A 22,268-nucleotide genomic window follows, 5' to 3' on the forward strand; every position below is an offset into this window, starting at 1 on the left:
ATTGTAAGCCCTCAAGCTGCCAACAGGATTCAAACTTCCACGCCGCGCATACATATTTACACATACATACATACATATGTACATATTTGTATCCTTAAGCAATTATTTGGGCTTTTATTGCAATCTTTGCTACCGATTTTTGTGTGGGATGCTCTGCTACTATGTAGGCAGCCAATTTATAAATGTGGTGGCGGTGGGCAGTTCGCGCTTGTTGGTCCGAATGGTGATAATTAGAGCAATGAACGGAACAGAATCTGCGTATGTGCGGGTAACAGTATTCTGTCAAATAAGTTTTGGGTTAAAGAGGCTAAACCTTGTATGTACTGCATAACTCAAAATTTAATGGAGAACAATTTAAAGAGTACATCGCAATTTGCATAACGAATAATTCAAAATTTATATGTATTTTAAGCACATTCGTCCTTACATTTGAGTTGTACATATGTACGAGTATGTATGACGATCTATGAGGCGTAAGTTGTAGGACTAAGTGTTGTGATCTAGGTATTATTTGGATGGGCTCTGATCAGTGAGAGAGAGAGTTGGGTAAAGTGGGCATAGGAAGAATTTGTCAGACTTTTTTAGAAATTGGACAAATATGTATTTGCTGTACAAATAGGAGATTAACGGTGCAAGATCAGCTCCTAGGCTCCTCCAGCGATTTTTGTTTGCAAAACTTAATACTTAAAGCATGGAAATATCGACATTGGCAGCCATTACTGAACCATCTTATTTTATCAACTTTCTTCAACAAACTAAAAGACAGATTGCGAAAAAACGTGTCGAAATGAAAATGAGCCCACTAAAATTCGGAACTTATTTCACAGAATATATAATACATACATCTGTAGTTAAGTATATACCTATACTATGTTTTTACTAGTAAAAATTGAGACTAGCTCAAATAAAACAAAGTATTAGTCGTCATTGTATACAGGCTAATTGCATTACCATCATCGCCTATGTTACGACTTCGTGTTTAGGAAATGAGATAGCCGCGGGTAATCAAATAAGACTAGTCCGAAACTGGTGCACAATCAAAGGAAAGTGTTAAATTGCTACATCCGCCATGGCATTTGTTTAAAATCAAGCAAGGACTAGCATCATTCAAAAGTGGATTGGTTCTGCGCTTTTTTCGACTAAATTTAATTTACTGCAGAGCAGGAATTGTTGAAATATGTTCTTGTACAATACCTTTAACGGCACAAAATACTGATATAGCCTGAGCAGCAATTGTGTTAAAGCACCGGAAAGTTCGTTGCCGTAATGGGCTTTTAATAAAATTTTTAATGTGGCAAATTTGGTAGCATGAAATAGTAGCAGGCCAGCGAAAGGGTATCAATAGAAAACTTGAATGAACAGTTCATTTTATGGGCAAGGTATCGCACAGCAAAAACCGACATGGTGTTCACTGGACTTGATTAATAGGGAATTTAAAAGGTTTATAACTTAAAAAAAAATTTCACAAACAAAATTAGTCTAAATATTTAAAGAATAAAATAGGCAAGTCTTTACACACATAGAAGTTTACCACATCGATATATTTCGCACCCTAAATACAAAAGGGTCACAACTCAAAATTTTTGGCAAAAATTGGCAAAATTTGACAAAAAGTGCTGGTGCTATAGTTATTTAACGCACTATTTAAATCTTATACGCATTTACCATTTTCTAACCTATAGAAAATCTATAAGGTAACTGAGTTTTGACATTTGGGGCGAAGGAAGTACTGCCTCACGCTACCTTTCTGCTGCTTGCTAAAATGTTAGCTTGTGCAAATTTTCAATGTACTCGTACTGGCTTCAAATGTTATCGAAGTTTGTGTTTCTGCAAAGTGCCGCAAAATTAATCAGCCTATTGGAAGATGCGATAAGTTTTGCAAGTTGTGTCGTACGGTAATCATATTTGACACTTGTGAACAAGGCAGACAAGCAGTGAAGCGCGAAAAGGTCTATATAAAGATTTCCAACACTCAACGTCTTTTATTTATTTTGGAATAAAATTATTGAAAAACGAAATTGTAATAGCGTTTGCCCCTCGGGAGGCAATGACAAACCTCTCAGAGGTCATGGCATCTCTACCATGAGTAAACTTCCCATAACAACCGCCTGATTTTCGGCAGTAGCACAAAAACGTGGATAACTCTAATTGTGGAACAACAACAAGAGGCACACCACAAATCGGGGCAGAAGACGCCAGTTTTTTAAGCAGATTTGTTTCTTTGAAATTCAACACAATGCCGAGAGATTGCTGTATCGCTGATATGGTAGCGCATCGTGCGGAAACTCGATTTTTAAAGATTGCATTAGAAAATCAACTTTTCTTCATTGTTTAGTGTGGATTTTAAGAGACAAAAAAAAATTACAAAAAAAAAAATTACAACAAAAAAAATATTGTAAAACTTATTGTTGTTTTTTCGTTTTTGAATATCATCGAAAAACAATACTGAATCATAGAGAAAAAAAACGAATTCCAAAGCATCAATAACAAAACCAAAAAAAAAAAATGTATATAAAATGTAAAATATGAACCAACTATGGAAGTGGGGTGGGGGGTGAGTATTACTTGCATGCAAACAAACGTACAATGGCCGGCCTATGAAGCACCCAGATACCCACTTTGGCCATCTGAGCTTGAACGCCCTTTGCTTGCAGACCCTTGACGGCACCCTCGGCGTATGCTGGCAACTCGAAATCGACAAAGCCGTAGCCTGGAAAGAAAGAATATTTTGTTTTTGTTTTCGGCACGTGAGATTAACGTATTTTGTAATTGAAATTTTTTTTTTTTTTTACGAATTAAATTAAAATTTGATTTGGATACGAAGAGACAATTTATTTAAGGTGATTTGTTTTTATTTATGTTTAACATTGATGAATGTGTTGGAGAGGTTTAAGTCAAACCCAAACGAAATCAAAAATATGGTAGCATTAACGCATTTTAACCAAAGGAAAACAAAAACAAAATTTTCGTGGAAATAAAAGAAAAAGAAAAATAAAACACAAGAGATTATCAATATTTTTTTTTGTTTATAAATTGTGATCCGGTTGAAAATCCAATAAACAAGCCGACAAACAATATACAAAATCGGTATTTTATTAATATTTTTATAATTTATGAACATTTATTAATGGTGAGTTTACTTTAACTGGGCATACGCAAGTATTTTTTTAACTGCATTTCCTTTTTTTGATTTAAAATTTATAAGCAACATTTTATAAATTTTTTAATGAAAGTAAGAAAAATATTCAAATGAGTTAAATTTATTTATAGCTTATACTTTTTATAAAAAACTTGACCAAAAATACTAAACTTAGATTCATAAAAAATAGCTTTAAACTGCTTTAGTACTCAATAAAATATTCGATACCGAAAGCAATTAAATGTTGTGGTATTGAAATATTTCAGCTTTTCGTATTTAACTTCTGCTGTTTTGTTCGATTTGTATATTGCATTTAAGCTTAAAAAATTCAGATCTTTACAACAAAAACACACACAAATAATAAAGATGAGAAATGGTGAAGAAAAAAAATACCTTTACATTTGTTTGTTGTTTTATCTAAAATAGCCTTGGTGGATATAATTGTTCCATATCTGTAACGAAGAAAAGTAAATTGTTAAAATTTGCAAGCACAAAAATGATTGGAATTATTCACGTTTTATGCACATAAACATAGAAATTTTTAAACTAAAAAAAAACACAAAAAAATGTGGAAAGAATACATCAGAAATATCACGATCTGCATGAGGTCTTCAGAATGTTCTGTAATTTGGTAAAATTATGGGGTTGCACTACGGATAAAATTACCCAATTTTGTGGCCACAACCTCGACTCTTAAGCACTTGATATGGCAACCCTGTAGATGAACTTATAACCGTGAATTTTTGACCAAGAACAAGACGAATACCAGCCATCGAATCCACCTGATATGGCTCCCTGCGATTTTAACTGTTTGTTCGAGTCAAAAGCCCACTACGGGAGAATACATTTTAGCAGCCGAAAAGACGTAATGGAAAAATCGAAGACGACTCTGATGGGAGGGAGCTGGATCAAACGTTGGCATAAATGCGTTGCAGTTGATGGGGAGTACCTCAAAGGTGATAATATCAATTTTAAGGAATAAACTTGTGTTTTGAATTTTCTGAAAATATTTCGGGAACTTTTTCTAACAAGGTAGTATACCGAAAAAGAGTGGTTTTTGCTCATTTTTCTGAACTCTTAAAAAGAAAAAATTGTAAATGTAAAAACTATAGTTGCCACTTTGATTGGATTCCTAAAGTGGAGATTATTTATTAAGTATACAGCGTCCGGCACTCGAGGTGTAACCGACTTCAGACCGCTCGCGCAGCTGATTCACGGGCATCAGCTTTCTGTTAATTGGCTAAATAATAGTCCAGAGTACTGTCTACGAGCGCGCGGAATCATTTTGCCGAGAGTAAACGCGAAAAAAGAAAATCAGTAATCTCAAACGTAATAGCGCGATTGCATTATATTTGGCTGGAAAATCACAACCAGCGATTGTTCGTGAGCTCGAGCACCTTAAAGTAAATAAAGTGTTTGCTTATCGCACCGTTACTCGTTACAATGATACTGGTAGCATCGCGAAACGTCATGGAGGTGGTCTTTAAGAGACTGCAACGTCACGTGAAATGGTTCTCTGACAAATTACCAATCAACTGGCGAAAGAATTGAAAATATCAGACAGGAGCATCGACAGCATACTGAAAAATGATCTCAAAGTAAAGCCTTACAAGTTCCAAAAGGCGCATAATCTCACACCAAAGTTCACTTGAGAGAGCGAAGGAGTTGCTTCGCTTGGCCGAAAGCGCTCAATTCCCGAACATTGTTCTTTCTGATGAGAAAATTTTTCAAATTGAGCAATTCGTAAACTCCCAAAACGATAGCATTTATTTGACCGACCGTTCATACAAAAATTTGAGTCATCGGTTGGCCACCAGGAGGCAGCACCCGCCATAGGTAATGGTTTGGGCCGCCGGAACCGCAGATGGGCGCTCTCCAATCATTTTCATCGAACCTGGCGTCAAGGTAAATGCGAAATATTATCGGGAAAGTATTCTGGAGGTTGCTTTGAAGCCATGGGTAGACAAACATTTCGGTGGCGGACCAAAGACATTTCAACAGGGCTCGGCACCATCTCACAGAGGTCGACTGAACCAAGAATGGCTAAAAAACAACGCTCCAAACTTCATAACGTCCACACAATGGCTCTCAAATTCACTAGACGCGAATCAGATGGATTAATCTCTTTTGGAGCATTTTAGAGAGCGAGGTGCGAACTAAAAGATTCACCAGTCTCGAGGCGCTGAAAAAAGCCATCGTCCGCGAGTGGGCCAAAATACCTGCAAGTCACTTTCGGGCAGCTTGCGATGATTCGTTTCTGGACCGTCTCAGGACCGTAGTCAAGGCAAAAGGTGGTCATATCGAGCAAAAGTAAATTGATTCTTAATTTTGTATTATTTTCATAAATTTTTATTTTGAATTGAATAAAAGTAATTTTCCAAACTAAATGTATGGCCTTTTTAATTGGTTACACTTCGAGTGCCGACCCCTGTAATATTTTGTAGAAAAAATAATTAATCGTGGACTTTATCTTTATGGAGGATTGTGAAGAAATAAGCATTAAATTTTATGTCAATATTCAAAAGCGAAAAAGTAAAACGCTAATTACCATTCCTTCAACACAGTTTTCCATTTACGAAAAATTGTATTACATAGTTTTTTCTTATGTGCATAAAATAGCTTTTCCCATCCTTTTGATTAATACTTACTGTGCACACATAGTTACTAAATCCTTATCGGTTGTGCCTTGTTGCAATCCTCTAATATACAAATTTGTTTTGGACAATTGCTCGCCTTGCTGTTGGGTACCGTTACTAGGACCCATTGTTGTGTTTGTATTGGTATTACTCAGACTAGTACTTAGGGTTCCGCTCTGCGACCCAGTATTTGATGAGCTGCTTGAATTCGTGTTACTTGGCGATGCTGCAGTTGGTACACGCTGACCGTACTGAAATGAGCAAAAAAAAAAAAACAAATTAAATTAAAATGAGAGAAAAAATATACATAAAATTAACTTTGAAAATTTTATAGTATAATTAATTTTGCAAAACATCAATGCCCAGACAATGTTTCGTTTTCTTGGCCCTGTGTCAACTAAATCTCGAAGTGGCCTCACATGTGTTGGTTGCACAAATGCACTTACATATGTGTGTAGCTACATATAAATAGTATGTTGCCAATAGGGGCTGTTAGTGGTTTGTGCGCGCTTACATAGATTCACTTGTCTGATTGCTATTTCAAAAAATCAACACAAGTTAGCTGACAACCAGCTATCGCCATGATTTGCGCGATTACTTCTTATCTCAATTGTCTCAGTCAGCACCGTACCCATGAAACCATATATGTATGTATGAATAGTTTATATGTATGTACATACATATAGTCAATGTTGAGGCGGTAGGGCTACGGGTTTCACGTCTGCGTTCTTTTACGGATGGATGCCCAATGTGCATAGTTGCTTGCTTGCTGTGCCTGATAGTTGGCAAGTAGCAGGACATTAGGCAACCTTGTCTGCTGTAGGAAGACTATGCAAATATATAGCAGTGTAGCCGGAATTTTAACAAACTTGCCAGATTACCAATTGTTTTCTATCCAAAAATAAAAAACGTTTTAGGTGAAATGATTTCGTCATTAATTTTTTGGACTTGTAATGGATAGTTGATTTGAAGGTGGGTAATGGTGTGTGAAGGCAAGCATTGTTTGAATATTGAATTGCTAGTAGGTACATATTGTTCGTTTGCTGAGGGACGCTATAGCACAAAAAAAAAATTTACTGGACTTAAGCATGCAGAAATGACGACTTTCTTCAACTCACTCAAATTCAGAAATTTATCTGTTAACAGAATCTCATTAATGAAAATGTGTCTTCAGTTCTACGTGGGAAGGTATACCAAATTGAAAATTTTGAAATCTTTTTACCAAATTCTTGCCATTTTGAGGGACGTTCTTCCAGATAATACATTAGAGTTGAATTTGTTTAATCGCATTTCGCATACCTGTAGAAAGTTGGTTTTCTATTCCAGTGTTAGGATTGATTTCGAATCGTTTTCATGGCCGTCGAAAGATGCATTTGACGACATCAAAGGACTTTAGTGACGAGTTTGCCTTGCGAGTTGTGTCGATTTTTATTATTTATCATATAAACTATAAGGTGGCGCAAAATTAATTATCCCAGTTCATTATTTTGAATACCTTTTTTACTAAATAAATAAACGATTTTGAGTGATAAAAGTCGTTACTTAGACCTTTATGCGCTCCATTGCGTAGCTGTCTGGTTCACAAGTGCCAAATATGATTGACGTACGACGCCATAAAAATTATATATGTACCTTCGAATAAGGTGATTAATTTTGCGCCATACATACCACTACGACAAATATGCAAAGTTAGAACGGGCGATCAAAAAACATTGTGCTGCTTATGTGCCCAATACAGCATCGAATGCAACAGTAAAGCGGTGGTTCCAGCGACTCCGTTCTGGTAATCAGGACGGCGAAGACGAAGTACATTTTGGATAACCAATCGTTGAGTATGTCGATAAAATCGGGAAAATTATATAAATTTTGGGTTCGACTGCGTAGAAACTGAAGTTTGCTGAAATACTACGAAATCGATATATTTCTAAAGGCGATTTTAACTGATAATGAAAAACAGCTGAAACAAGATCTTGGCTAAATCGCTTTAAGCTGCTGAACGGAATGATTTGGCTAAAAAGTTGATGTTGGGTGTTTGATGAGCTTGGGAGGGAAGCAGCTTCTATGAGCTACACTCACTGCGGACTTTTACAAATGCCCAGATTGAAGCAGATGATGGATCAGAAGTGGTTGAAATTCTCGTTTAGGAAGGGTGTTGCGACCCATGTAGAAAACACCAGGTTGCACGTAGTTTTAAAGACGCCCCAAAAGATTCGAGTGCATACTCCATATGGTGCAGATCAGGCGATAAACGATTTTCAATATATTTGCAAAATTTCCTTAATGTTTCAAAACTGGGCTCAAATGAGCCCAAGGGAGACGAAAATTTCTTCAATCGCAGAATTATTAATTTACTTTCAAAATAGACAAAAGCTATCGAACAAAGCGACGTATATTTGATCTAAATCAAATAATCGTCACTGTCATAACTTAATCATTGAAATAAAACTATAAATAAAAAAACGCCGAGAACTATTTTTATTTGAAGATTTACGATTTACTCGTCAGGTGGCGCTGGAGTAAAACTTTTTATATTATATATTTATCATATTTATTGTTCATTTTGAATCGTATAAGGAATTCGTATTAACAACGTAAGAAAAAATAAATAGTTTTGTGGATAACGCGACCAACGACTAGCTCTGTGATAGAGATACAAGTAGTAAGGGAAATCGTATTACTAGAAATGCTATTATTAACAAAATATAGGGTGCTAGTTTGCACTTGACTTTCAAGTTCAAGGGAGCACAGGTGAAGTCAAGCACAGAAAGTGGAATTAATTTACTTTCAAAAGCGTACAGAAAGGAGATTTCGGGGTCCTCGTTACTAGAGTTTCGAATATGTGGGCTCAACCTAATGAATGTACTTCAATCTAGCGGGTGCAGTACAAAACAAGATAAATAAGTTAAGATAAGTTTCATACTATACTCTGAGGGAGACACTGCTGAATTTTTCTTCTGCTAGTAGGAACCTAGTTGACTCTAATACTAATAGGAATCTATTTGTTTGTAAGGGAATTATAATTCAGTTACCGTACTGATAGTTTATGCTGATTATGCATATTGAGATAAAATTTTATATTTTTAACTTAAGAGGCATTGTAGGGAAGAAAATAGGCTTTCATAAAACAGAGTCTACTAAATTCATGTTATTTAGGGTTGTGGTAGAATTTTTGTTTAGCATAAAAATAAAAAATTACGTCTATATTTCGGTAATAATTCCTAGGCGCAATGTTTTTTATGACATCTTTGACATTTCTCAAGTCGACAGAAAATGTTCGATATTTAAGAACAACATATCGCAAAGATCTTGATTTTTTTGGTGGAAATAATCGTCCGAAAGAGACGATAATTAAAAAGTTGGCGAGAAAAATATGAACTTGTTCCGTTAGGGATAGAAAAAGGACTGGCAGACCCAAATCTGTTCTGTTCTGTTCAGAATATTGTTGCTTTAGCGCAAAGTGTTACTGAACAATCTTCAAAGTCGACATCTCGATGATCTCAACAATTTGGCGTTCATAAATCGACTGTTTGGCAGATTTACCTGTAGATCTTTAGTGCTCATAGTGGACATTTAAATGATGCCAATTTTCACATATAATTGTTATTTTTAAATAAAAATAGTGTTTTATTTTAGCATCTAGGCACGTCTTTTGAAAAATCCTTTATAATAAACGGTGATCAGTTCGGAGGCAGATTTTCCAATAGCGTATTTTTGACAGGTCAAAATCAATCTATTTCAGTATTCATTGACATTTCATCATGGAAAGACTTACGCTTACAAATCGAAAAATTGTATAGGGTGATCAATTAAGAGGAGTTTTTTTTCATTTGCGTTTTTTTACAGATCGCGCGCGAGTTGTGGCAAACTGTCATCGTGGATTTGTTGAACAGCGTTTGGCATTTCATCATGGAAAGACTCACACCGCAACAACGTCTACAAATTGTTCAACTGTATTATGAAAATCAGCGTTATGTTGCCATACAGCTCGTGAAACAATGACTTTATTGAGAAGTCATTTCGGAGAGCAGCTGATTTCACGTTTAGGACCTGTGAGTTGGCCACCAAGATCTTGTGATATCACACCTTTGGACTTTTTTCTTTGGGGATTCGTGAAGTCCAAGGTCAATGCTGATAAACCAGCTACGATTGAAGCTCTGGAAGCCAACATTACGCGTGTTATTCACGACATACCAGTCGAAATGCTCGAACGAGTGATTGAAAATTGGACCTTCAGAATGGACCACCTGAAGCGTAGTTGCGGCCAACATTTGAATGAAGTCATATTCAAAAAGTAAATGTCAAAGAATGTCCTTTCAAATGATAAATAAAGGTTTTGAACATAATTTACATTTTTGTTTTTTTTTAACTATTGAAAAAAGCACCTCATGATTGATCACCCTATATTACGAAAATTGGCGCACTCAGGCCAACTTATGGTGTACAGCAATGAGTCTCATTTTTAGCTTAATGGCGACGTCAATAAGAAAAATTGCTGTAGTTGGGCAGAAGGGCAACTCGGGGTTGGAGGAATCATTACCCATATTTCTTCTTCGTGGCTGGCGCCAATGTAACAGTGAATGGCGAACGTTATCGCCATGATAAACGACTTTATGATGCCGGAAATCGAGGCCCGTGATCTCTACAACATTTGGTTCTTGGCGGAACAAGACGACGTTATTTGCCATACAGCCCACGAAACAATGGATTTACTGCCCCGTCATTTTGGTGAGCAATTTATCTCTCGTCTCGGACCAGTGGATTGACCATCAAGATCGCGTATTCTCACATCTTTGGACTGTTATTTGTGGGGATATGTAAAGTCTAAATGCTTTGTGGATAGACCGGCTTCAGTTGAGTCATTGAAAGCCAATATTACTAGTTATTCACGAGATACCGACCAAAGTTCTCCAGCGAATCATTAAAAATTGGTGTTTACGGATGACCGAATTACGGTACAGTTGTGGGCAATATTTGAAATGGATTACCTTTAAAAAATAAATGTTATGAACGGCTCTACACGAAAGCAATAAAGATTGCCCAATTATTTTCCATTTTCGCTGTTTCATTTCAATTTAAAATCCGATACGTCTAAATTGAGCTGCCTTTATGAGCTCTAACGTACTATAACGATATAAGAAATGTGTCTATTGAATGCCTGCAAGAAAATTTTGCACTTATGGTTGCTTAGTCAAAGTTTCTACGCGAGTACTCCTTAATTAAAACACACACACACTCACTATATTCGTACGATACACACAGATTTTGGTATTCTCATACCAATTCCGCTAATTTGCCGCAAGACTGTCGTAATCCAAAAACACTAAATTGTCTACGAAAACGGCTTAAAAGTTTAAATATTTCCATGCCGCACTAAGCAAAAGTAAAGACACATTTTCATCTCATCAGCTGCTGTTAATGAATATCCCCATGAATCGGTGGTCATTTCCGCAAGCGTTTCTAAACATTTTTTCTTATGACACTCTTGCGGCAAATGAGCGGTATGTATGTGAAAATTTATGTGAGCAATAGCCACCGACCGTGCATGTTTGTTGGCGTCGCATGAAACTGCCATAAGTCGGCCGCGTTCAGTGATATAATTTCATTATCAGAGAAGTTCATTGGCATGAAGAGTGCCAATAACATAAAATGCGGTCGAATTAATTAACATAGCGACAACAACAACAAATTGTCTTTATGCTATTTGGAGCCTTAGACATGTGCCTACATATGTACAGTGGTGGCCAAGTCATATGCTACTTTTGCCTTATTACTATTTTTTTAGTTCAATTTACTAGAAAGTTGTTTCAAAGTAAAACTATTTTAGTTTGGTATGCATACTTTTATTTAATGCTTTCAAATTATGCAAAATTCATGCTTATAGAAATAAATAATTACATTTTTTTTACAACTCAGAAAAATCCGTGGGGAAACAAATGCAACTTTTTGAAAACAAAATGAAAATTATGAAAAGCTAATATTATACTTTATGGCAATCCATTGTTTCCATCCTTGCTTTGGCATTGAAACGGTTAAATTAGCAATGATTTTCATAGGCATTCATTGGTGTAGCGTATGAAGGCTTCAGCCCTCTTGAACCCTGTGCCTATTAACTAGCTCTTACAAATTCTCAATCAGACTGAGATCCTGGGACTGCGGTAGCAAATCCATATTACATGTAGTATACTCTATGATCATAAAGTATCGGGGATGTTAAAAAAAAAAAAACAAAACAGAGTTAAATCTCAGGCGAATTTATTTTATCTCCTTCAAAATATGACCCATATGAAGCAACACACATGAGCCAACGTTTAACCCAATCCTCCATGCACCCCTGGTAGGTCGACGAAGAGATGGCCTTTAGCTCTTTCATCGCATTCTCTTTGATCTACTCTATCGACTGAAATCTTTTTCGACGAAGTGGTAACTTCAACTTGGGAAACAAAAAGAAGTCGCACGGGGCCATATCAGGTGAATACGGTGCTTTCACGATGGTATTTACTTGGTGTTTGGTCAAATAATCCAGCACAATTTGGGCTCGGTGCGATGGCGCATTATCATCATGCAAAATCCAAGAATTGTTTGCCCACATTTCCGGCCATTTGCGACGTACAGCATCTCTCAAACGCTTCCAAACGGATAAATAATATTCTTTATTGATTGTCTGGCCCGATGGAAGGTACTCATGGTGCACTACGCCTTGGCAATCGAAGAAAACAGTCAACATCACCTTCCCGGTCGCCCCACGGCAGACAATGGCAAACCTCCGAGTGTATTTCTGCCATGAAAAAGCTCTGTGGAACAACATCAAGACGCACACCATAAATAGGAGGAGGAGCTCGGCAAAAACACCCAAAAAGGGTGTACGCGCCAATTATACAGGTATATACATATATATATATAAAATGGAGTGGACTCTAAAACTGTATACTCTAAAGGTTTTTTTTTATTAAAAAGTTGAAAATGTTTACGAACAATTTGTGAATTTAACTGAATTTCGCTTAAAATTTGGAACTGTAATTCATGCGGCTTTTGTTAAAGTATAAACTATATTTTTATTGAAAATTAGTTAAAATTAAATTTAAACATATGCCGAAGGGGTGCGTGGGCACATTTACGCTTTTTTTCAACGCTATGATGAATGAGTGGGCACTTGTCGTATTATTGGCATGTAAAGCAAGTGTGGCATGCAGCTTTCGCAAGTACGCAGGGTATGTGAAAAGTGCCATGTACTAGTACAATATTTAGTGGTGTGAATATTTCCATGGCGCTACAATGCCTAAAAGGAAGGTGAGAACTACACTCACACACCGACCACTCCAGCAATTTGCAACTTTATCATCAACACGCACTGAATAAATTTTATTTATGTATGTAGCTTCGTTGCTGTTGATACGGGGCGCTGTTTGCGGCTATAAGTAAGCACGTAGGTGTTTGTGCGTGCGTTTGTTTGTTACTCGCATTATTTATTATTATTTTCCAGCTTGCCCATTTTGTGCATGGCACTTGTCGTACGCTGTTGGTTCTATTTAATGCTGGCACTTTTACTTTTGTTAGTTGCACAAACAGAACGGCCTTACAGCACACATGCACACAGTCACCCACGCTAAATTCTTTATGTAAGCACACCTATACATGCAAACATAAACACACATTTATACATATGTACATATATACTGACTTTGTTAGGGCGCACATGTTTTGAATTTTTGCCTAGCGGCCATTGTTGCCACAGCCTTTGTTTATGAATTTTATTATTAGTTTATGCATGCATGTGCATATAAATATGTACGCGTGTTACTATGAATTTCGCAACGTGTTGGCACAAAGGCATAACTTTGTGCGCGGCTGTGGCGTAGATAATGTAAATGAATAATAATCCATTTAAAAGCATCAAATTGACATATCTTTGTGATTTCGGTGGCTGACTGGCTGGCTGGTTGATTGTTGTTCTCCTCCTCATAGGACAGAAATACAAAAATCGTGTTCCTTTTTCGTCACTGTCATTACGCACTAGAACAAGTGAAATGCTTGAATTTTTTTCAATATAAAAATTTTCTACAAAAATTGGATTTAAGTCTGGATTAACAACACAAATAATGATGGAACAAAGCGCGCGCATTGCATTGTGTTAAGAATTTGGTTTTGTTTTTTCGTTTTTATATGACTATTCGCAGTTACAGAGTAAAGCTTCTTATAAAACCAAGCCTGAGATTTAAATATTTTCTTGATGGCGGCCGTCGTAGCCAAATGAATTGGTACATGACCACCATTTGGAATTCAGAGTGAAGAAAACGGTTTTTCTATTAGCGGTCGCCCATCGGCAGGTAATGGCGAACCGCCGAGTGTATTTCTGCCATGAAAAAGCTCCTCCTAAAAAGATGCACGCCACAAATGGGAGGAGGAGCTCGACCAAAAACACCCAAAAAGGGTGTACTCGCCTTTTATATATACATATGTATATCTTGACAAAAGGTTTGTAGCTCTCATTGGCGTATTCTACTTCTTTGAAATTTTTATTAGATGATCAATTTTTGATAAACTTTACCATATAAAATATTTTTTCAATATTTTTGGTTGTACTAGGCTCGAAAAAATTTTAGTTTGCTTGCCACTTTTAGACATTTTATAATTGTCATCACATAAAATTTGTTTGTTGTTTTTGAAGAGAAAGCAATTGGCTTTTACATATTGCGCTTTAGCAACCCTACGTATGATTAGCTGTAATTCATTATTTTTACTGAAAAAGTTGTTATCATAAACTTATATTTGCACTTACGGCCTTTATTTCGTCTTTATTCAGTAAATTAAAGAATTCATCTCACACAAAAGATGGAATTAACGAGGATTTTCGTGCGAAGATTTATTACGATTTTCGACGTGGATTATAGAGAGGAGTACATTGGTCAACTTACTTCGACTTTTGGCGTTGAATCACCATAATTAGCCACTGTGAAACGCTAGCACAACGAGTTCCAACGTGGCCGTCGCTCCTTGGAAGGATTAATTTTCTGTAGACCTTAAAGTAACGGTGCTTGTGCAGGAAACAATCGATGTTGTGCGTTAGTCGATACCGCAAGATCGTCATGTGACATATTGTGAGCTAAGGCAAGGATGCCTTTAATATTAGTGGGACGAGCATACATTTAATATTGCTAACAATTTGTTTGCCAGAAGTTTTTGGATAACTAAAGATAATTAATTGTCAAAGACCAGTCACCCTTTACCAAGGCAATGCGAGCTCTCACATAACGGCCGACACCAGCACTTAAAAGATCGAATTAATAGGTCATCCGTCTTACAGCCCTGAGTTGGTACCAAATAATTTCTTTTTGTTTCCGAATATCAAAAATAAAATATCAGGTCAACGTTTTTCAACGCTTGAAGTGGCTGTTGAAGCCTTTAAACAACTTGTTTTGGAGGTATTCACTTCTGAGTGGCAACAGCGGTTTGAGAATTCGTTCAATTGAATTCAGACTAGTATTGCCTTCAAAGGAGACTATTTTGAAAAACAATAAAGCCATTTTCCTAATTATTTTACTGTGTTTTAATTATTGGGCGCAAAATATGAAAGGCATCCCTCGTATGTGTGGCGTGCGTCTTGATGTTGTTCCACAACCTACAGTTTTGCGACGACTACGACTGCCAGATGGTTTGTATGAAGAGGTTTTTCAAGGCAGAAATGCACGCAGAGGCTATTAGAAAAAAGTTTTTGTTTCACTTCGTGTTTCATGCACGTAGATTCGAATCTGTGCACTTTCGAATAGATTAGTTCGTAAGTAACATTCACATACCGCCCGCCTCTCGTATGCCTTAGATCCCATATATTACTAGAAGATAAGTAAAGCCTTTTCCAAAACTATAAATGGAGGTAAAAACAGTATTTTCCAAATTGTATCACGTAGCGGAATAAAGTAACTTTTTTGATGAATGAGTTCTTCCATCTCTATATAATTCAGTACAATTTATCTCTTTAGTGAGATTTCAAGTGAAATAACTCGTTTGGTCGAAACTAAAAGTTTGATCGACTTGCTTTAGAAAGAGCGCACAAATGAGTAGGATCTTATCTTTGGTATTTTATATACTTTCAAAATAAATAATTACCGTAAAGTCGAGAAAAAAATGTTTTTAGACATAATTTTTTAACCAGAATATTAATTCTGCGGCCGCCGTAGCCGAATGGGTTGGTGCGTGATTACCATTCGGAATTCACAGAGAGGTCGTTGGTTCGAATCTCGGTGAAAGCAAAATCAATAAAAAAAAACATTTTTCTAATAGCGGTCGCCCCTCGGCAGGCAATGGCAAACCTCCGAGCGTATTTCTGCCATGAAAAAGCTCCTCATAAAAATATCTGCCGTTCGGAGTCGGCTTGAAACTGTAGGTCCCTCCATTTGTGGAACAACATCAAGACGCACACCACAAATGGGAAGAGGAGCTCGGCCAAACACCTAACAGAAGTGTACGCGCCAATTATTTATTTTTTTTTTATTTTATTAATTCTGCATTATTTTGGTTTTGCGGAATTATGACCCATAAAAATTCAGGCTGTTTACAATTTATTTCATATTTTTCCCAGAATTTTTAGCCAACGAATATTGTAAAGTAGAATTGATGGCCGTTCCCAAATGAACCTACTGTACCTTGCGGCGGCAATGACGCACGTAATGAGCGCCACACAAGGCGAATAAAACACAAACATTTATTTAAAAGAAAATATATGAAGGCGTTGGTGGTTTCCACGACTAGGCGTAGATGATGGTGCGTTGGTAGCTCTGGCAAACAAAAGCTTCCTCTCTTTGACTTTTTCGTTTTTTTTTCTGCATTTACTGTGTGTCCTACAACAAGGTTTGCATTTCGGTTCCACAAATGGGCATATTCGGGACATTCCCTGGGTTAGTTGTGTTAATAAAAAAAATAAGCTAAATGAAGTTATGAGAATTATTATGACGAACAGAAACAATAAGTTAATAGGGTTACAAATTGCAAAGCAATGTAAGGATATTTTTAAATGAATTTCGGAGTGAGTGGACACGGTTAAGAAGCCGGAATGCGATAGTTAATATACTTCGAAACAATCTAAGGCAATAAAGCGATTCCATTGATAGGAATTTCATGTCGTCTGTCAAAGGAAATACTCAAAATATCTATGTACGCTAATAACTAAGCACAATAGTATCTAAGCGCCGATTGCATAGGGTTTTTTGTATTTTGAAGCTGAGGTTACAAAGGTTTTTGCTGACAGAAATTGCATACGCTAACAAAAAAAGCGTGTCATAAGCCAAAAAGTGTTAAAAAGTCATAAAATGATTAACAAACTGCAACTAATCAAAAATTTGTTAACCGATAGCTATGAAATATTTACTATCACTCTCCGTTAACTACATTTATCAATTATTTCTTATTACTATAATATTAAAATTTTGAAAATAAAAAGAACACAAAAAAGGCAGTTTTTATGTATGTTTGCGCCTTGGCGTCACAGAAACATTAAACAGTGCATGCTCTCTGATTTCTATATGTCGCCCAAACTCGGTACACTCCACATAAAAGTTATTAACATCGGCCATAGAGGGTCACGCCCTCTCTTTATACCTTATGTTGTAACCTAAAACTCTTTTGGCCACGAGATTTTTGATTAAAAAGTTAGCATGCATTCACCAACGAACATATTTTCACCAAAATGCAGACAAAATAAATTTTAGATATCATCACTGGCGCATTTTCGCCGCTCGCTTTGTCGTATCTGTCAAAATATTGCAACTGTTGTTTTCATTCGCGCTGTGAATTTATAATTGCGTTGGCTGGTATTTAAGATAGCTTTTCTTAATTCGTTATAATTATTAAAGCTAATTTTAGTTTGCTAAGTCATCGGTAGTGGGAGGCAAATCACCTACCCTGCCAGAAAGCAAAAATAGATGAACGAAACCAACGCAAAACTGAGTCTTGTCGAGGCCCTATGCTCCCGAGTGGAGTGAACAAGAAAAAAAAGTCATCGGTATCATTCAAGAACGATAAGCCAAGGTATCTAAATCTACTGGCAGGACACGCAAGACGGTGACACAGAAGATGCTTGACATAGTTTTCCTTCTCCTCATTCATGCAGCTTTTGCAACAATCGGAATAAGGTACATTAAATCTTCGAGCACGTCGACCCAGTATAAAGTGACCTGCGATCAAAGCAAACACTAGAAACGTTATTCCTTGACCAGTTGAGTGACTGACCTCCCATTCTGACCAAATGCGGAATTAGAGACAACCGCACCAAGAGATTTAATCACCGCTTCTCTGTCAGAATAAATATAGACTTCTCTAACGATAGTCACATTTTTGCCAACCAAACACCTACTTCATTAATAGGTAGAGATAGTCCGAAAAACGCTGCAGTGATAAAGCAGACGAGCAGGAACGCTTACTTTTGGTTTCATACATGTCAAAGCAATTTTTCCACGCATGTCCAACTGGAATTCTTGTACTTAATAATCTATTAAAATATGGTTGCAAATATGCAAACAATAGTCAACAGGATTTGTTGGACCCAGACCGAGTGTTATGGCCGAGTGTCTGACCCTTTAATCGCCCCATTTATTAGTTACGGCAAGCCGCAGCAGCAGCAGTGTTATCTGCATTTTGTTTACCAACCAAGTCTAGGGCAGGTAAGAAGATACGAGTATTCCGAGCATCAGAGGGTGTGGTTCTTAAAACGCCGCTGATACATATAAGCACCATACGTTGGACTTTCCGAAGTCTTTTTCTAATAGGCCACATATACGAATATTTGTTATCACTACCAATACAAAAGTTTTAATCAGTGCTGCCAACTCCAGCGGGAACTGATGGGCATACTGAGCCGTATCCCACAAGAAAATACGCTACCTAAAGTATGATTAAATGCGTATAAATTTAACTACAATACTGTTTTTTGTTTTGCTATAGGGTGTTTTTTTAGAGGTTAGGTTTTCAAGATGAAATAAAACGTATATAATTTAATGTTATGGCCAAGAATTTAGCTTTATTATAAAGATAAGGGTTTGCCATTATGTTTTAAAAATGATTTCGGGCAAGTGGCCGCCGCGGCTGGCCCAATTTTCGACCACTTTTTTCAGCAATTGGGGCCGTATGTCAGCAATAACGCGCCGAATATTCTCTTCCAAGACGTCAATCGTCTCGGGCTTATCTGCGTAGACAAGCGACTTCACATAGCCCCACAAGAAATAGTCCAGCGGTGTTATATCGCACGATCCTGGAGGCCACGCCACAGGTCCACGGCGCGAGATAATGCGCACACCAAAAGTTTCCTTCAATAAATCGATTGTTGCGTTGGCTGTATGGCATGTAGCGCCGTCTTGTTGGAACCAAAGGTCGTCCACATCAACATCGTCCAATTCAGGCACGAAAAAGTCATTAATCATGGCTCTATAGCGCTCTCCATTGACTGTAACATTATGGCCGGCTTCATTTTTAAAGAAATATGGACCAATGATTCCCTCTGCCCATAGAGCACACCAAACAGTGACTTTTTGAGGATGTAACGGCGTCTCAGCAATGGCTTGTGGATTATGTTCACTCCAAATGCGACAATTTTGCTTATTGACATACCCATTCAACCAAAAGTGAGCTTCATCGCTGAAAAAAATTTTCTTCGATGCGTCGCGCGAACCAAACCATTATTTTCGTAATAAATTTGCACGATTTGCAAACGTTGTTCAGGTGTAAGTCTATTCATTATGAAATGGCAAACCAAACTGAGCATAAATCAAGTGACAGTTGTCAAAAAGACCATCTACGAAAAAAGTAGTGCCAACTTGAAAACCTAACCTCTAAAAAAAAACACCCTTTACTAATGAAATAAAAAAATAAAAAATTGATACAATTTTTTTTGAGTTAAGTTTCTGCAAAATAAGGACGTTAAGTTAAGTTAAGTTTCTGCCATATTCGACGGACCCATCTGGCAACCCTGTATCTTTTGACAGAGACGTCAGATCGCTTAATGACATACCGCGTTGGAAGCGTCAGTCCAAGCAGATGTTTACCATGGAACCGTACACGCCACGCGAGCGCTCCCAAATTGTTGAAACTTACATTCAACAAAAGAAGTCAAAAGAAGAATAACAAAATCATCATGTCCGATGAGGCTCATTTCTTATTGAATGGGACTGTAAACAAGCAAAATTGCCATATTTACGGCACTGAAAATCCTCACGAAATTCAAGAGGTACCTCTTTACGACGAAAAAGTCACTGTTTGGTGCGGCGTTAGTGCGAAAACGATTATTGGACCGTTTTTTTTCGAAAATGAAGATGGTTAAGCTGTTACCGTCAATCAAGAGCGTTATCGCGATATAATAACCACTTTTGTGATGCCAATTATTCGTCGAAAGCGTATGAGGCAGTTCTGGTTTCAACAAGACGGCGCTCCACCACACACAGCTCAAAGAGAAATTGTTTCCTCGTCGTTTGATGTCGAAAAATGGCGATTTTGACTGGCCACCGCGTTCGCCCGATTTAACGCCACCTGACTTCTTCTTGTGGGGATATTTAAAATCAAATGTTTTTATTAATAAGCCAAAGACCATAGAAGAGCTCAAAAACAACATCCGTGAGGAAATAGCCGCTATACCAGCCGAAATCTTAACTAAAACTATGGAAAATGCTGCAAAATGGGCACAATACGCCGTACAGCTCAATGCGGCCATTTGAGAGATATCATATTCAAAAAGTGATGTCAACAAATCTACTTGAACCAAATAAAATGATTATTATCGTCAACATCAAAAAAATTATGTTTTTCTTTGATTTAAAAAAAAAAACACTTGGGTCCGTCGAATATGGGCAAACCTGTATATAAGTCTCCCAAAAATTTCCAAAATTCCGGTGTTGTAACAAAATTGATATCCCGAGTGGCAATACCTTATATATCCGAAACTTAGCAATGCTCTTAACTGCAGTTAAAACAAACATTATCAGTAAAGGTGAAGGTTTCGGCATTTTCGACACATAGGTGCGTACATTCATAGGTGCTCAAATAGAGGGATAAACAATTCAGTTGTAGATAAAAAAAATGTAGAAAATTATTGAGCACTCAACGATTTGTATTTAAAACAATTTTTTACGTGCATTGGGAGAGAAAGAAAACCAATATTGACAATTTCCATTTGTTATTATTCGCATTTGCCGGCTTTTTTGCGTTGTTTATTTGTAGTCAGGTTTAATTCTCGCGCGAAATACATACTAATGTATGGTATGCCAGATCGACACTTTGCAATAGCCGTACTTGAATGGAAGCTATAAACAGCGTACAACAATGGCTATGTAGAAATGAAAACCAGAAAAGCTAAAAAAAAATACACAGTGAAATATGAGCACACAGGTGTAAATATAATATAGCAACTCGCAGAAATGGCACAAAAAGAGATGTAACGGCAAAGGTAGTAGGTAGGTATGTGTTGCTCTTTATGGTGCCGAATTTACATCTTTTTGCGGGATGATTGCTTTTGCTAAAATTTTTACAATTCAGTCGGTTGCTTGAAACGCCGGATGCTCTTTCACAATTAGTTGACAATTTTGTATCAGAAAAACAAAAAGAGTTAGCTATTTAGTTAGAGAATTGCGGATGAAACATTGCCCAAAGGTTTAAAGTCCGTCACTGGCAAAGTGACGTCACACAGTGGTAAAAATGCAACAGCTGATAAACACAAGTACGGAAAGTAATGCATATGAAATGTTATTATGGATGGCCGGAAATTTGCAATTCTTTACTCCTCTGCAAGCTTGCCAGATTTTTTTAAGAATCTCAGCAGATTTCGAGGGATGGCGAATGTAGTTTGTCCATTTTCAGACCCAAAAACCGACCATCTAGGCGAAAGGTGGACAACGGCAGAGATGTGCTCTGTGCTGTTCTCATCCTCCAATTTATATATACACAGTACATCGTCGATAATGACTGTCACTGATGACCATTGTGCCCCGTAATTAGTTACATCAGGCCTCGTTGCACCTTGCTCCCCTGTCATGCTTTGTTTAGATACAACTGGTGGTTTTACAAATGTCAGTACTGTATCAACGATTCGCATGATATTTAATACTGAGAGCCCTGAAATACCCGAAAGCTCCTGTTATACTTGGTTCTAAAATTAAAATAAAATAAATAAATAATTGGCGCGTACACTTCTGTTGGTAGTGGCGTGCGTCTTGATGTTGTTCCATAAATGAAGAAACCTACAGTTTTAAGCTAACTCCGAAGGGCAACTGGTTTTTATGAGGAGCTTTTTCATGCCAGAGAAACACTCGCCGGTTTGCCATTGTCTGCCGAAGGCCGATCGCTATTAAAAGAAAACATTTTCTACCACTTTGCGGTTTCATGCACGGAGATTCGAACCTACGTACTCCCAAATGGTAGTCACGCACCAACTTATTGGGCTGTGGCGGCCTAAAATTGATTCCGGTTGGTGTTTCTAAAATTGACTCGGATTTAATTGGAAGCTCCGAGGAGTTGCAGTG

At 37.2% G+C, this 22,268-nt stretch overlaps 1 protein-coding gene across 5 annotated transcripts in view; it reads right to left on the reverse strand.

The window, feature by feature from the left end:
* LOC129242863 (protein alan shepard) overlaps positions 1 to 22,268 on the reverse strand; it is an 87,978-nt gene that overhangs the window by 49,587 nt on the left and 16,123 nt on the right. For 3 of the 5 annotated variants that reach the window (XM_054879751.1, XM_054879755.1, XM_054879753.1), the window contains 3 exons: positions 5,788 to 6,026; positions 3,533 to 3,591; positions 2,586 to 2,710 (listed from right to left, as the gene is read on the reverse strand). In XM_054879751.1, coding sequence (XP_054735726.1) covers positions 2,586 to 2,710; positions 3,533 to 3,591; positions 5,788 to 5,903 — 300 coding nt within the window. In that variant the 5' untranslated portion in view covers positions 5,904 to 6,026. Of the gene's footprint in view, positions 1 to 2,585; positions 2,711 to 3,532; positions 3,592 to 5,787; positions 6,027 to 22,268 lie in introns of those variants that run through there. The other 2 variants (XM_054879752.1, XM_054879754.1) reach the window with 2 other exon arrangements.

Source organism: Anastrepha obliqua, chromosome 3 (genome assembly GCF_027943255.1).
Source record: "Anastrepha obliqua isolate idAnaObli1 chromosome 3, idAnaObli1_1.0, whole genome shotgun sequence".
NCBI classification, from domain to species: domain Eukaryota; kingdom Metazoa; phylum Arthropoda; class Insecta; order Diptera; family Tephritidae; genus Anastrepha; species Anastrepha obliqua.